The sequence below is a fragment of the Haliotis rufescens genome, unplaced genomic scaffold (genome assembly GCF_023055435.1).
Source record: "Haliotis rufescens isolate VD_foot unplaced genomic scaffold, xgHalRufe1.0.p SCAF_8, whole genome shotgun sequence".
In the NCBI taxonomy this organism is placed as follows: Eukaryota; Metazoa; Mollusca; class Gastropoda; order Lepetellida; family Haliotidae; genus Haliotis; species Haliotis rufescens.
In genome coordinates, this window is record NW_025964372.1 from 3,846,737 (window position 1) to 3,865,683 (window position 18,947).

The following is an 18,947-nucleotide window of genomic DNA, read 5'->3' on the forward strand; positions in this document are numbered from 1 at the left end:
AAATTCTGAGATGAGCCCCTATTGGTACCAGGGCCCCATACCAGGAAGCGATTTTTGCATTAAGACATAACTGCATAACTCCCATATTTTAAAAGACTGAGGACAAAGACCTTTTCGGAAAGAACCCAGTGGCTGAATAAGAGCCATCAAATGGGTGATGGATGTATGCTGCTTGTTTGTTTGTTTGTTTGTTGTTTAAAGCCACACACAGCAATATTCCAGCTATATGACGGCAGTCTGTAAATCGAGTCTGGACCAGACAGTCCAGTGATAGACATCATGAGCATCGATCCATGCAATTGGGATAAGATGACATGCATCAACCAAGTCAGCAGTCGGTTAGTCACCTCTTATGACAAGCATAGTCACCTTTTATGGCAAGCCGGGATTGGGTAAGACCAATTCTTAACTGGATCTTCACAGTTCTATGCTGCTTGTAAGGACTCGGCTATATATCCTGGGGGACAACAGGAATGAGCTTCACCATGTAGAAAATTGAACCAGCCTTCTCTGTATATGACCAGTGGACGTTTCAACCACTTCGGTACCCGACGACCTCTCCAACTAACAAACAACATTCGTTCACCCTAAGTTACTTCCTGAGGGCATGGATAGCCCAGTCCTTTAATTCACAGCAATTTGCTGTGCCAAGTTGCGTTCCTTGGGCTCCTTGGGCGCGGGTCCTACAGCACCCAGAAACCAAAGTGGGTTGAATTCCGCTCTCATTATGTTTTAATATGGTCAGCACCATACCCTGGTGGGTTTCACTAAAGTGGTAAACATCTCAGACTTGCATTACTTCGTGCTTTGCTCCCACATGAAGCAGACGCTCCCTTGTATACCTGGAATTCTGTTCAAAGCAGTGTTTAACCAGCTCACTCACTAACTCGCTCACTTCATATACAGTAAACTACGGTTATAACGAAATCAAAGGGACCACTAATTTTAGTTCGTTATTACCGTAGTTCGTTATAAGCATATATACAGCATATATACAACCCGGGACTAAAAATAGGTTCGTTATATCGGTCAGTTCGTTATAAGCGTGTTCGTTATAACCGTAGTTTACTGTAGTCGGGGGCGGTCGGGTAGCCTAGTCACGGTTAAAGCGTTCGGTCCTGACGCCGAAGACCCCGGGTTCGATTCCCGACATAGGCACAATGTGTGAAGCCCATTTCTGGTGTCCCCCGCCGTGATATTCCTGGAATATTGCTAAAAGCGGCGTAAAACCATACTCACCCATATAGTCGATGGACATGATCTTACATTTAATAAGCAGATTAGCACACCTACGAGATACTGCACATATTTGGAGAAATATGATATCAACAAATAAGTTTATATATTGAAAGACGGGCAGTCCAGACACCTCAACACACTTCCCACGTGGACATACCTAGACGGTTGATTAATTACACACTGCAGTCATATTATAGGCTATTGCTGAGAGCGACGTCAACCAAACAAACACACAAATCCATGAGCCCTTACTGGTTACCTTGACACACAGAGCTGCATATTTTCAGTCTGACATTTAAAAACATTCAGTATATGTTTAATAGTGAATAAAACCATCTGTACCTATCATCTTCAGAAATATTTTAATCAGGATGAGCCGAGAGAAGGATGGTGATGGATTCATTCATGTTCTTTGTGGCGAGTATTGGAAACTTTAAATGCACTTTGCCCATTTTCCCCCCGCGTATTTAGCCTACCTGCACGGGAAGTTTCAAGTGAGCTCCCGCTGCGATATTGCTGGTATATTGTGGGATAAAAAAGAAATTGTGTAATTAATTAAAAAATAACTTGTTTTGCAGCTATATTTCTCATTACATGTGGCGTCCAATAACAGTGTATGTCGAAAATGGGAAACGCACTATTTAATACGGATGTCCTGGCTAATGCATCCATTTCACTACGACCACGAATATCCTGAATCACCCCGAATTTTTCATGTTCGTAGATAAATCTCAATCATTTCTTGAAATTCTTAAATGAATCTTATTTAATTCCCAAACATTCGTACAGTTCGCGGGAGTTCGTTGAATCGGCGAGAAAGTTTTTGTTTGTCAAAAACTTTCGTGGAAGGGTCGCCGAATTAGACTTTCGTGGCTGTATCGTAATCCATTCGTAATTAATTCTTATGTTCCGTAACAGTTGCGTAACAGCTTAGAATTCTTTTACATTCTTGGCTATTCTTAGCGATTCGTGGCTCCCAAATTTTCTTGTCCTCAACCCGAAAACATCCCGAAACAGTCACGAATGTCCCGAGTCAACTACGAATCATGTAAGAATTAAGTAAGAACAACTTTCGGCATATTCGTAACATAGTCGTAGGTGATTCTTACAATTCGTGCATGATCCGTACATAAATCTTGTAATTCGTACGTTTCTTAACCCATTCCTGGCATTCTTCATGTTTCAACCCGATTAGCCACGAAAGTTTGCATTATTGGCCGAATCATCACGAATTTCGAAAGTTTCCGATTCGGGGTGTTTCGGGATATTCGTGGTCGTAGTGAAAGGGGGGCATTATGGGGGAGCTGCAATAATCCTTGAGGTAGTTCCCCTGAATCTTGGCCACCTTGGCAGAAGCGTTGCGGCTCTGTCGACAATGCCAACAAAGTTCCACCACCCCTCCAGGTACCAGGAGCTCTTCATGGAGTTTGGGGTCTTCGATGTCCATCATCTGTGCCGCTTGTCGTGGGTACCTCATCGTCAGGAGGCTCTGCATCATACAACATGCCATCACGATGCATTCCACTCTGTGCGGGTGTCGTTGCATGGAAGCGAGGAGCGGCGAGAAGAAGGTTGACAGTCATGTCATGAGGATCAACAAACAGCGAGTAAATGTATACCTCACAGCGCCAATATAGACTATTTGAGATCATGTGTTTTGCTGTATTACCGCTGTGAGATGTAAATGTACTCGCTGTGCGTTAATCCTCATGAGATGACTGTCAACATCCTACTTGTTCTGCGCATGTCTTGTTTTGGAAGGCTGCGGTATCATTCGTCACCACTCGCCCCTTTTCGTCACCTACATTCGGCTTGTCCCGGAATAACACGGGTTGGTCACGAATGCTGCGGTCTGAGAATTTTAGTGTTGCCGTTTCCATGTTTTCGGCAGCGTGCTTTCAGATTTATGATGCTATTCCTTAGTTTTTGGTTACGTTCTCATGGCTTTATGTTGCCCATTCCTGGTGTATTGTAGGCATATGACAGTTTTGGTGTTGCGGTCTGTTAGTTGTCTTTGGAGTTTAATATTCTTTGGCCATGCATTGGATGGGGCAGGTTTTTTTTGAAGGCCATAAGCGTTATCTCCTACCAAAGCAAAGGAATGGGCTTATGGTCATTTGGGAGTGGTTCAGCTTCCGAAAGCAAAGCAGGACGTTGTTCCATGGCCTCATAAAATCCACAGTCTTTAAATATGGCAGTATCTGAGCTTGTTCCATTTGCCCCAACGCCTTCAAAGAACTTGTACTCTGCATCGACAAGGGCGAGTTGTAAATGGAATGAAGCTCCTTATTCTCTGCTTCTCTGAACAGTTTTGTCAGCTCATGTCCTGAGAAAGTATGCAGTGTCATCAAAGCATGCAGTTTCACGATAGGAAGTGAGGGAGTATGGTTTTACGCCGCTTTTAGCAATATTCAAGCAATATCACGGCGGGGGACACCAGAAATGGGCTTCACACATTGTGCCCATGTCGGGAATCGAACCCGGGTCTTCGGCGTGACGAGCGAATCACAATAGGTAAAACAGTTCAGATACACTTTGCTATAACTGACTAAAACTAACAACTAATTATATATAATTAATACATGTAAAAACCTGAAATGAAATTAAAACAAATATATACAAAAACTACATATTTTCAAAGAAAGATAATTTGAACGATCGTTCACAACCAGAGACGGCCAAATGTATCGTGTTGGTGTATTCAGTCTTTTGTGTTGTAAAATGCCATACGGAATTGTTGGCATGAAATCACTCGACTGCCACAATTGTTCTGGGCACAGCTGCACAATCAACTCCCGCCATCAGTTTCCCCCCCCCAACCAGTTTCAACTTACACCAAGTAATAACAGCTTGGCATGCAATATATTCTTTCATCTGATATCGATCAGTGTTTAGAAAACTCGCAATATTTCCCATACGATGTACAATTGTAACTCGTGCATTATTAATCAACACTATCAAATAGCATCACAGTTCAACACACACAGTCTGTTCGCTTTTGTAAAACGGCAAATTTGGGAAAATATTTTTGGAGGACTGGCCAAATTGTTTCGCTCTACATCCAGCATTGTTTGATATATTCTTCTATTTTGTGTTGTTAATGTCATACAATGATAGATGCTCTGGCAATATTAATATTCGCCGTCACGATGCAACGGTTACACCGTAATTGTTCGAAGAGGTAGAAATTTTGTGAAAGGCTATTAAAGCGTAATATCATGTATATATTAATATATATTTTACAAATAATGAGAATGGGTTTGGTGTCAAAGGGGGAATTTAAGGTATTATTCTGAACTAAATAAAATATGTTACCACAACACAGACAGTTATATTATACGATAAAATATTTATTATGACGAGAAGTGACAGGAATGAAAATACTACGCCATGTTGTCAACTGCCGAGCCATTTAGACAACTCATGAGCGGATGCGCGCGCATATACATTCAACATCGACATGTTGACCAAAGAACACTAGCTGCACTCGGAAGCGCCTAACCGAACTCTGTGAGTAGTGTTGATTCTGTGTTTGTGTCTTACATTAAGGCAACAAATTTGTAAATATATCTGCTATTATGGAAGCGTATCAGTGCCACAGTCTAAATATTTTATCATCTATGTAGATAATACTTACATCTACATAGATAATACTTACATCTACATAGATGATACTTACATGTACATATATGATACCTACATCTACATAGATGATACTTACATCTACATATATAATACTTACATCTACAAAGATGATCCTTACAGCTACATAGATGATACTTACATGTACATAGATGATACTTACATCTACATAGATGATACTTACAGCTACATAGATGATACTTACAGCTACATAGATGATACTTACATCTACATAGATGATACTTACAGCTACAAAGATGATCCTTACAGCTACATAGATGATACTTAGAGCTACATAGATGATACTTACATCTACATAGATGATACTTACAGCTACATAGATGATACTTACATCTACATAGATGATACCTACATCTACATAGATGATGCTTACATCTACATAGATGATACCTACATCTACATAGATGATACTTACAGCTACATAGATGATGCTTACATCTACATAGATGATACCTATATGTACATAGATGATACTTACAGGTACATAGATGATACTTATATGTACATAGATGATACTTACATCTACAAAGATAATACTTACAGCTACATAGATGATACTTACAGCTACATAGATGATACCTATATCTACATAGATGATACTTACATCTACATAGATGATACTTACAGCTACATAGATGATACTTACATCTACATAGATGATACTTACATGTACATAGATGATACTTACAACTACATAGATGATACTTACAGCTACATAGATGATACTTACATCTACATAGATGATACCTATATGTACATAGATAATACCTACATGTACATAGATGATACCTACATCTACATAGATGATGCTTACATCTACATAGATGATACCTATATGTACATAGATGATACCTACATTTACATAGATGATACTTACATGTACAAAGACGATACTTACAGCTACATAGATGATACTTACATCTACATAGATGATACCTATATGTACATAGATGATACCTACATGTACATAGATGATACTTACATGTACATAGATAATACTTACATCTACATAGATGATACTTACATCTACATAGGTTGATACTTACATCTACAAAGATGATACCTACATGTACATAGATGATACTAACATGTACATAGATAATACCTACATGTACATAGATGATACCTTCATCTACATAGATGATACTTACATCTACATAGGTTGATACTTACATCTACAAAGATGATACATACATGTAGATAGATGATACTTACATCTATATAGATGATACTTACATCTACATAGATAATACTTACAGCTACATAGATGATACTTACATCTACGTAGATGCTTCTTACATCTACATAGATGATACGTACATGTACATAGATGATACCTACATGTACATAGATGATACTTACATCTACGTAGATTATACTTACATCTACGTAGATGAAACTTACATCTACGTAGATGCTACTTACATCTACATAGATGATACTTACATCTACATAGATAATACTTACAGCTACATAGATGATACTTACAGCTACATAGATGATACTTACATGTACATAGATGATACTTTCATCTACGTAGATGCTACTTACATCTACATAGATAATACTTACAGCCACATAGATGATACTTTCATCTACATAGATGATACTTACAGCTACATAGATGATACTTACAGCTACATAGATGATACCTATATCTACATAGATGATACTTACATCTACATAGATGATACTTACAGCTACATAGATGATACTTACATCTACATAGATGATACTTACATGTACATAGATGATACTTACAACTACATAGATGATACTTACAGCTACATAGACTACGTAGATGCTACTTACATCTACAAAGATAATACTTACAGCTACATAGATGCTACTTACATCTACAAAGATAATACTTACAGCTACATAGATGATACTTACATGTACATAGATGATACCTATATCTACATAGATGATACTTACATCTACATAGATGATACTTACAGCTACATAGATGATACTTACATCTACATAGATGATACTTACATGTACATAGATGATACTTACAACTACATAGATGATACTTACAGCTACATAGATGATACTTACATCTACATAGATGATACCTATATGTACATAGATGATACCTACATCTACATAGATGATGCTTACATCTACATAGATGATACCTATATGTACATAGATGATACCTACATTTACATAGATGATACTTACATGTACAAAGATGATACTTACAGCTACATAGATGATACTTACATCTACATAGATGATACCTATATGTACATAGATGATACTTACATGTACATAGATGATACTTACATGTACATAGATGATACTTTCATCTACGTAGATGCTACTTACATCTACATAGATAATACTTACAGCCACATAGATGATACTTTCATCTACATAGATGATACTTACAGCTACATAGATGATACTTACAGCTACATAGATGATACCTATATCTACATAGATGATACTTACATCTACATAGATGATACTTACAGCTACATAGATGATACTTACATCTACATAGATGATACTTACATGTACATAGATGATACTTACAACTACATAGATGATACTTACAGCTACATAGACTACGTAGATGCTACTTACATCTACAAAGATAATACTTACAGCTACATAGATGCTACTTACATCTACAAAGATAATACTTACAGCTACATAGATGATACTTACATGTACATAGATGATACCTATATCTACATAGATGATACTTACATCTACATAGATGATACTTACAGCTACATAGATGATACTTACATCTACATAGATGATACTTACATGTACATAGATGATACTTACAACTACATAGATGATACTTACAGCTACATAGATGATACTTACATCTACATAGATGATACCTATATGTACATAGATGATACCTACATCTACATAGATGATGCTTACATCTACATAGATGATACCTATATGTACATAGATGATACCTACATTTACATAGATGATACTTACATGTACAAAGATGATACTTACAGCTACATAGATGATACTTACATCTACATAGATGATACCTATATGTACATAGATGATACTTACATGTACATAGATAATACTTACATCTACATAGATGATACTTACATCTACATAGGTTGATACTTACATCTACAAAGATGATACCTACATGTACATAGATGATACTTACATGTACATAGATAATACCTACATGTACATAGATGATACCTTCATCTACATAGATGATACTTACATCTACATAGGTTGATACTTACATCTACAAAGATGATACATACATGTAGATAGATGATACTTACATCTATATAGATGATACTTACATCTACATAGATAATACAGCTACATAGATGATACTTACATCTACGTAGATGCTTCTTACATCTACATAGATGATACGTACATGTACATAGATGATACCTACATGTACATAGATGATACTTACATCTACGTAGATTATACTTACATCTACGTAGATGATACTTACATCTACGTAGATGCTACTTACATCTACATAGATGATACTTACATCTACATAGATAATACTTACAGCTACATAGATGATACTTTCATCTACGTAGATGCTACTTACATCTACATATATAATACTTACAGCCACATAGATGATACTTTCATCTACATAGATGATACTTACAGCTACATAGATGATACTTACATGTACATAGATGATACTTTCATCTACATAGATGCTACTTACATCTACAAAGATAATACTTACAGCTACATAGATGATACTTACAGCTACATAGATGATACCTATATCTACATAGATGATACTTACATCTACATAGATGATACTTACAGCTACATAGATGATACTTACATCTACATAGATGATACTTACATGTACATAGATGATACTTACAACTACATAGATGATACTTACAGCTACATAGATGATACTTACATCTACATAGATGATACCTATATGTACATGGATAATACCTACATGTACATAGATGATACCTACATCTACATAGATGATGCTTACATCTACATAGATGATACCTATATGTACATAGATGATACCTACATTTACATAGATGATACTTACATGTACAAAGATGATACTTACAGCTACATAGATGATACTTACATCTACATAGATGATACCTATATGTACATAGATGATACCTACATGTACATAGATGATACTTACATGTACATAGATAATACTTACATCTACATAGATGATGCTTACATCTACATAGATGATACCTATATGTACATAGATGATACCTACATTTACATAGATGATACTTACATGTACAAAGATGATACTTACAGCTACATAGATGATACTTACATCTACATAGATGATACCTATATGTACATAGATGATACCTACATGTACATAGATGATACTTACATGTACATAGATAATACTTACATCTACATAGATGACACCTTCATCTACATAGATGATACTTACATCTACATAGGTTGATACTTACATCGACAAAGATGATACATACATGTACATAGATGATACTTACATCTACATAGATGATACTTACATCTACATAGATAATACTTACAGCTACATAGATGATACTTACATCTACGTAGATGCTTCTTACATCTACATAGATGATACTTACATCTACATAGATGATACCTACATGTACATAGATGATACCTACATGTACATAGATGATACTTACATCTACGTAGATTATACTTACATCTACGTAGATGATACTTACATCTACATAGATGATACTTACATCTACATAGATGATACTTACATGTACATAGATGATACCTAGATGAACATAGATGATACTTACATGTACATAGATGATACTTACATCTACGTAGATTATACTTACATCTACGTAGATGATACTTACATCTACGTAGATGCTACTTACATCTACATAGATGATACTTACATCTACATAGATGATACTTACATCTACATAGATGATACTTAATCGACATAGATGATACTTACAGCTACATAGATGATACTTACAGCTACATAGATGATACTTACATGTACATAGATGATACTTACAGCTACATAGATGATACTTACATCTACGTAGATGCTACTTACATCTACATAGATGCTACTTACAGCCACATAGATGATACTTACATCTACATAGATGATACTTAATCGACATAGATGATACTTACAGCTACATAGATGATACTTACATGTACATAGATGATACTTTCATCTACGTAGATGCTACTTACATCTACATAGATAATACTTACAGCTACATAGATGATACTTACATCTACATAGATGATACTTACAGCTACATAGATGATACTTACATGTACATAGATGATACTTTCATCTACGTAGATGCTACTTACATCTACATAGATGATACTTACATCTACGTAGATGCTACTTACATCTACATAGATGATACTTACATCTACATAGATGATACTTAATCGACATAGATGATACTTACATCTACGTAGATAATACTTACAGCTACGTAGATGATACTTAATCGACATAGATGATACTTACAGCTACGTAGATGATACTTACAGCTACGTAGATGATACTTAATCGACATAGATGATACTTACATCTACATAGATAATACTTACATCTACATAGATGATACTTAATCGACATAGATGATACTTACAGCTACATAGATGATACTTACATCTACATAGATGATACTTACATCTACATAGATGATACTTAATCGACATAGATGATACTTACAGCTACATAGATGATACTTACAGCTACGTAGATGATACTTACAGCTACATAGATGATACTTACATCTACATAGATGATACTTAATCGACATAGATGATACTTACATCTACATAGAAAATACTTACATCTACATAGATGATACTTAATCGACATAGATGATAGTTACAGCTACATAGATAATACTTACATCTACATAGATGACACTTAATCGACATAGATGATACTTACATCTATATCGATGATTCTAATGATTTAATTAAATGTTTGGAAGCATGTTGGTTGTTGACTTTCATTTGGCCTTTTCCGTTTGTTTACAACATACTGAGGTCATTTCAACATACTGAGGTCATTTTAACATACTGAGGTCATTACAACATACTGAGGTCATTACAACATACTGAGGTCATTACAACATACTGAGGTCATTACAACATACTGAGGTCATTACAACATACTGAGGTCATTTCAACCTTTTCAAACTATCAGTGCTAAAATAAAAACACTAACTGCAGAATTGTACTCTCAGTGCTTTATAGGATGATGACGAGTATTGGGTTTGATATAGGTCTATAGTTTGATTGATTCTCATCCGTTCATATTCACGTTTTACCTCTTAAATGAAGAAATCATGAGAATCAACATATTCCTCTGGCTTTAACCATGTTATGGTTGATATATAATTTCGCTAAAATTTTGAATAATGACCTATAACTGTTTATTTGGTTGTGGTTTGGAGAACATTTTGTGCTTAACTCTCTTTATTACGATTGTAACAGAGTATGACTTCGACACACTGAAATGAAGATTTACTTTATGCAATGTTTAGATAATATCACAATGAAGACATGGAAAGGTAGAAAGGCAAACAAATCGGTCATTATTATTGTTGATTGTTTGTTGTTTAACGCCGCACTCAGCAATATTCCAGTTATATGACGGCTGTCTGTATATAATCGAGTCTGGACCAGACAATACTGTGATTGATATCATGAGCATCGTTCCACGCAATTGGGATACGATGACATGCATTAACCAAGTCAGCGAGCCTGACCACCCGATTCCGTTAGTCGCCTCTGACGACAAGCATATTCACCTTTTACGGCAAGCATGGGTTGCTGAAGACCTCTTCTACCCTGGATCTTCACGGGTCCATTATTAATTAAGCCAGAGGTTATGCATAACTGACCTAGAACTAGCGTTGATTTCTCGACAAAATTTTGTTACATATATATTGTGAAAGTTTGTTCTACTTAGATGATATTTCCTTCTAGACTGTGGCACTCATACGCTTACATGTGATAGAATTTGTTTTATGGCTGGATATAGATATTATAACCTGAGTCAGGAGAGGTAAAAGTGTTATTTTGTCGATCTGAGGGGTACGGCTGACTAAATCATCTGAGGCGTTGAAATTCGCTGTGTAGAGTTGCTTCCCTTACATGTGCCTGAATCCCATTATTGTGTGTTCGAATCAGATTGGACCCGTTTGGAGGTGAGGTGAGGTGAAATTGGATTTAACGTCGTGTCCAAGATTATTGCACTTATATAGCGACGTGCATGCACGCGTGTGTGTGTGGCTGCTTGTACTAGTCCGGACTGATGCCGATTTATAGTGCTAGCCCATTGAGATACCATGCCGCAGTTTAACATAAACACCCCACTCAGACACAGTATACTGACTCCGAGCCGACCAGTCCTTGTTTTAGCCCCTTAATGCCGAGCGCCAGACAGGGTAACAACAAGTACCTTCTTTTAACGTCTTTTGGTATGACGCGGCCGGGGATCGAACCCCGGACCTTCCGCTCTCCGGGCGGACGCTCTACCACTAGACCACGGAGGCGGTCTATACCCGTTTGGACCCCAGACACCCTGTGGCAAATCCCACACGTGCACGCTCTGTGGTTCTCCGATTGGTAAGATCCTGCGTCTCACCTTCGATGTCCTGCTTGCTGAAGGTTGAGAGGTGCTGACTGGAACTCAGAAACCCCAGTCTGAACTTGGAGCTCTCGGCTTGCACTTCTCGTTTCAGCCACTGCTTGTTGTATCATTCCATACTTTCGCGGAAAGTAGTTGCATGGGTGACCGCCTTTCGACAGCTTGGCTCCTGAGAGTTTCTAGCATCGGTCCTGTCCCACACTGAGTGAGTGATTGAGTGAGTATGGTTTTACGCCGCTTTTAGCAATATTCCAGCAATATCACGGCGGGGGACACCAGTAATGGGCTTCACACATTGTACCCATGTCGGGAATCGAACCCGGGTCTTCGGCGTGACGAGCACACGCTTTAACCACTAGGCTACCCGACCGCCCCTTCCCCACACTGAAGCACATGTAGACATGTGGCGTCTCCTTGGGCAAGTGACTTTGTTCGAAATGTGACTCTGTTCACCCAGCATTGAATGTGTACCAGGTAGGATGAGATGGTAATGCGGATGTTAGTCTTCTAGCGCCTAACAGGCAGCTTGGGTTGCATACTCAACAGGGAGCTGAGAAGGATCGTTGAGTGCACACTGATCCGGTGACCGGGGTAATAATAGCGCTTTGAGCATGCCCATGTGTTGTGTGGAAATATGCGCAATAGCAATAGCCTTTTACTACTTTTCCTTGTTAACCGTCTTAGTCACTGGGTAATTTGTTTAACTCCCAAATCAATAAAACTTATTCCTAAACTCTTGTGGGTTCTGAATTTCCAATCGATATGTTGAACCACACCCAAAAGCTGTCACGTTGCTGTTTATACTGGACCCGTGAAGATCCGGGGTAGAATAGGTCTTCAGCAACCCATGCTTGTCGTAAAAAGCGACTATGCTTGTAAGAGGCGACTAACGGTATCGGGTGGTCAGGCTCGCTGACTCGGTTGATGCATGCCATCGTATCCCAATTGCGTAGAGCGATGTTCACTGACCGCCGATTATTTACTGACCGCCGTCCTATAGCTGGAACATTGCTAAGTGCGGCGTTAAACAACAAACAAAATATTGCTAATACCGGTTGTTGACTGAACCTTTCCTCGACTTAACATTCACTTAATGTCATCACAGAATGATGAGTATTTGCTTTTTGATTTACAGTAAAAAAATAAATCACAAGGAGAGATGTCGACCGAAACTACATCCCTGTCTTACACCTCCCCACCATCAACTTCGACGGCAAACAGCTCCTACACCAACGACGACCGCGACGAAATCTTCAACGAATACACCGGCTTCCGAGTCCAGACGCTGCCCTATGTCTTGTCCATTGACATCATTGCCGCCCTTGGCATCGTTGGTAACATTTTGACCATTGTGTTGATGACGTCAAAGACGCAACGCCGATACTCGTACGCAATCTACATGACGTTTCTTGCCGTCTTCGACTCCCTGGTTCTTGCTATGGTTGCAGCAGAGGACACCCTTGACCATATGCATGACCTCTTGGAGACCTTCTTGAACAGCCACATCGCAGTGTGCAAACTGTGGACATTCATACTTGAGTGCTCTTTGATAATATCACCCTGGTTGCTTATGTCAATGTCGGTCGATCGCTACGTTACCGTAGTTCATCCAAAATACACTGAACGCATCTGTAGGCCCCTTGTCTCTTTAGCCGTAAGCGCAATCATATGTGTTGTTGCCATGGTAATGGTATCACCCCTAGTCCACGCAGCGGAATACGTGCCTGATGAAGAAACAGAGCAAGGCTTCATCTGTGGAATGGTTAACCCCGATCTTGAACATTATTATATGTTCCTGTCTGCTATAATGGAATCATTGCTGCCCGTGTCGCTCTTGTTTGGTTTCAATATTCACACTGTTGTCACCCTGTGTCGATCTGTAAGGGGCGCGTTAGATATCAGGGAAACCAATATCCGAAAAATCACCATAAGCATCGTCTTGGTGTCGATTCTTTCCGCCGTGGCTCTTGTTCCATTCGCGATTGTGTCCCTGATTGAATACATACTAATCCTGTCAGACACCGACAGGTACCTCATCGGGCTCTTCGGAAGCTTGTGGCACGTGTTTAACGTTATTCGTTTGGTAAACTACGCGATGAATTTCTATGTCCTCATCATATCTTCAATCCACCACAGAACCATGTTGATTGAGAAAGTCACCTGCTCGCGTAACGTTAATCAAACCCAGTTGGAAATGACAAAGATTGGCGACGATGACACAAGGATTGATACAAACGTATCGGCCGTAGCAGATGCTTGAATCTGTTCACGTGAACATCCAACAAATTTCTCAAAATTATACCGCAAGCCTTAAGAATCCATGGATGTGTCTGTGTTCAACTGTCAATCATTTGTTGACATTGACCAATCAAAACGTTTCATTTACTTTCGTGTGTGACGTCAAACATTACGTCATTAAGAATATTAGAAGTGGTTATTGTTGACTCATGGCCTGTAAATGCCAAACTGGTAGGGTTGCAACGAGACCTGCAGCTGAGCGTTGTAGGCCTAAAAAACGACACCTAGGCATGTTCGTCTCATTGCATTAATTACACTTCGCAGTAGAATCAAACCTGCTCCTGTTATCAGGAGAGATTTCCGTACAATAACCATCTTTCCGAGGACTTTTTCAGTCAGTTAACTCCTTTGCCTCGAGAAGATGTAAAATAACAGAAAGACGATTTCTACATCAAAGACCGGCTCTATGCAACGCACCCGAGGTGGAGAATAGGTCTTCAGCAACCCATCCTTGTTTGAGGCGACTATGCTTGTCATAAGAGGCGGCTTACGGGTTCGTGTGGTCAGGCTCGCTGACTCAACTGCGAAGATCGATGCTTGAGATGTCAATTACAGGATTGTCTGGTCCAGACTACGTTATTTACTGACCGCCGTCATATATCTCAACTGTTGCCGACTGCGGCGTTAAACAACAAGCGAGCATTGTGTTGAACAATACACTTTTTTACCTTGTGTGAAACGTTCCTCTTTACTTGAATAAATATAATCATCCGAAAGGGTTTCTTATCATTTGTAACACTGTGCTGACTGTCCTTAGTTCTGCTGTTGATCTGTGACGTTCTCCTGGGTGAGAGATGTCTCATGTGAAGGATGAGAGATGTCTCATGTTGAAGGTGAGAGATGTCTCATGTTGAGGGTGAGAGATGTCCCATGTGGTGGGTGAGAGATGTCTCTTGTGGAGGGTGAGAGATGTCTCATGTTGAGGGTGAGAGATGTCTCATATGGAGGGTGAGAGATGTCCCATGTGGAGGATGAGAGATGTCTCATGTTGAAGGTGAGAGATGTCTCATATGGAGGGTGAGAGATGTCCCATGCAGAGGGTGAGAGATGTCTCATATGGAGGGTGAGAGATGTCTCTTGTGGAGAGTGAGAGATGCCTCATGTGGAGGATGAGAGATGTCTCATGTTGAAGGTGAGAGATGTCTCATATGGAGGGTGAGAGATGTCTCATGTGGTGGGTGAGAGATGTCTTTTGTGGAGAGTGAGAGATGTCTCATGTGGAGGGTAAGAGATGTCCCATATGGAGGGTAACAGGTGTCTCCTTTGGAGGATGGGAGATGTCTCTTGTGGAGTGTGAGAGATGTCTCATATGGAGGGTGAGAGATGTCTCATGTTGAAGGTAAGAGATGTCTCATGTGGAGGATGAGAGATGTCTCATATAGAGTGAGAGATGTCTCATGTGGTGGGTGAGAGATGTCTCTTGTTGAGAGAGAGAGATGTCTCATATGGAGGGTGAGAAATGTCTCACAAGGAGGGTGAGAGATGTCTCATGTGGTGGGTGAGAGATATCTCATATGGAGGGTGAGAGATGCCTCATGTGGAGGATGAGAGATGTCTCATATGGAGGATGAGAGATGTCTCATGTGGTGGGTGAGAGATGGCTCTTGTTGAGAGTGAGAGATGCCTCATGTGGAGGATGAGAGATGTCTCATGTTGATGGTGAGAGATGTCTCATATGGAGGGTGAGATATGTCTTATGTTGAAGAGATTGTGAGATTATGACCGGTTTGACTCTGTCACCTGGGGGTTGGAACACTGAGAACTGCGGCACGAGATCAATGGTAAGAGTTTAACTATGTCTAGTTCCTGGTATAAAGACATAAACTCACATCTACGTCGAAAATTAAAACAAATAATGAATAGAGGTAGGATTATATTTGGACGACAGACATTCCTTTTTCTGCCAGCTCGCCTATCAACCCAGCCCGACAGTCGTCGCTGGTTTCTGGCCACTGTTTAAAATATCGCCAAAGAAGATAATGAATAATCTGATTTTTTTAATTTATAAGGAAAGTTCCATTTCGGCATATTTCCATTAGAAAGGCATAAACATCATCATTAACATCATAACAGTATATGGTGCTGCCAATCCACGGGAAATAATTCGGGATGAATCTAGTGTTCGAACGTACAAACCAGTCTTTGACCTGTGTTCATCTTGAAGAATGCGTTTGTGTTTAATTACAAACAGCAGAATTTCTGCACATGTACACGGCAGGCGTAAATCAAAATTAAACATGTTGTTTTTAGTTTCAACAAAATCAGTAAATGCACTGTCGTGTCGCTGGGTGTCTGGTCAAGACTCAGTTGTTTACAGGCCCCGTCGTATTGAAGGACTGTGGTGTCGGGCAACAAACACTGGTGTTGACGTTTTATATACTGACATCCAAAAGAAAGTGCATTTATAGACTGGGAGACGAATGGCTTGGGATTAACACTTTTAATGGTATTCCAGTTACAGTGTCAGCCTAATGTGGAAGGAAAGCCCGAAATGATCCAGGTCTCAGACGTTTACAACTTCGGTGAAACCCACGAGCACGGGTGTGGTGCTGACAAACCTAGTCACATAATTGGGGCGGACCGGGATCGAAACCACAATGGTAGGTTTATGCGTGTCCAAGGGACGCAACTCCGCATTGCGAATCGCGGGGCCTTAGCTTACTGGCCTTGTAGCATCATGTGAATCTTTCTTTCAATAAAAACAGAAACTTTTGCGTAAATGACACTCAGATGCGGGTATCACATCAAAGTCACTGCAAAGTCATAAGTCGCCGGTTTAATAATATAAGTGCAATAATCTTGGACGCGACGTTAAACCCCATTTCATCTCCTCATTCTTGAAGCAGTTAGACAAGAAACCTCTTGTGTACTTTCGTTTTGACGACAGTTTATGTAGAAAGTATTTTCCTAAGGATATTTTAGGTTTTCCAACATCCAAAGATGCTATTGCATCAGCTGGTCATAATTTTAAAGAAACTGTAAATTATAAGGCAGGGACAGTTCAATTTCAGAATTTGTTGAAACAACATTCAAAGATGGGGCATTGTCGATTATATAATTAATATTAATTCCAATTTTACGAAAGGCCAGGTAGTTGACGACAGATCAAGTAGTTCACGGCAATTCGGGAAGATTATGAGAGTTTAAGACAGGTCAAGTTGGTTACGACAGGTCAAGTAGTTTACACAGGTCAAGTTGGTTACGACAGGTCAAGTAGTTTACGAAAGGTCGGGAAGTTTACGAAAGGTCAAGTAGTTTACACAGGTCAAATAGTTTACGACAGATCAAATAGTTTACGACAGGTCAAATAGTTTACGACAGGTCAAGTAGTTTACGACAGGTCAAGTAGTTTACGAGAGGTCAAGTAGTTTACGAAAGGTCAAGTAGTTTACGAAAAGTCAAGTAGTTTACACAAGTCAAATAGTTTACGACAGGTCAAATAGTTTACGACAGGTCAAATAGTTTACGACAGGTCAAGTAGTTTACGAAAGGTCAAGTAGTTTACGAAAAGTCTAGTAGTTTATGACCAGTCAAGTAGGTTACGACAGGTCAAGTAGTTTACGAAAGGTCAAGTAGTTTACGAAAGGACGGGAAGTTTACGACAGGTCAAGTAGTTTACGATAGGTCAAACAGTTTACAAAAGGTCAAGACGGTTACTACAGATCAAGTATTTTATAATAGGTCAGGGCAAGAGTGAGTGTAGAGCCGTGACATTCTTTAAACCGAAACGTCAAGTGCTGCATTGTAACCTTGGTTAGAGACACGATATCACTGTAGGACTTCTCCAAAGAAATGTCACTGCACGTTATCAATTGATGGAAATCCGTACAATCTCACGTTCTTAACCATTTGTTTAATACTTTGCAAATTTACATCAATACATTATAGCGTTTTCATAGAGACAGACATTTTATTAATATGTTGGTAAATGTTTATTGGAGGTTATACTCAAAATACTTTTAAGCAAATTTGTATAGACAGTGAATGATTTTGCTATATGTCTGTACAGTAAAGTGGGGAATTGGCGCCGTATTTAATCAGAGAGTTTTGCTTAAAGAAATGAACGCTTAACACCTTTATTAAATTGAAAGGG

The 18,947-nt window shown here is 38.8% G+C and overlaps 1 protein-coding gene across 1 annotated transcript; it reads left to right on the top strand.

The window, feature by feature from the left end:
• Positions 1-4,604: 4,604 nt before the first annotated feature.
• Positions 4,605-15,570, top strand: LOC124122376 (somatostatin receptor type 1-like). The gene is made up of 2 exons (XM_046485437.2): positions 4,605-4,749; positions 13,692-15,570. The coding sequence occupies exon 2, from the start codon at positions 13,716-13,718 to the stop codon at positions 14,814-14,816; it is 1,101 nt and encodes a 366-aa protein (XP_046341393.2). The 5' UTR covers positions 4,605-4,749; positions 13,692-13,715; the 3' UTR covers positions 14,817-15,570.
• Positions 15,571-18,947: the final 3,377 nt, after the last annotated feature.

Bases quoted from the DNA above. Each gene is read 5' to 3' on its own strand.
- LOC124122376 (XM_046485437.2), top strand. From the start codon at position 13,716: ATGTCGACCGAAACTACATCCCTGTCTTACACCTCCCCACCATCAACT.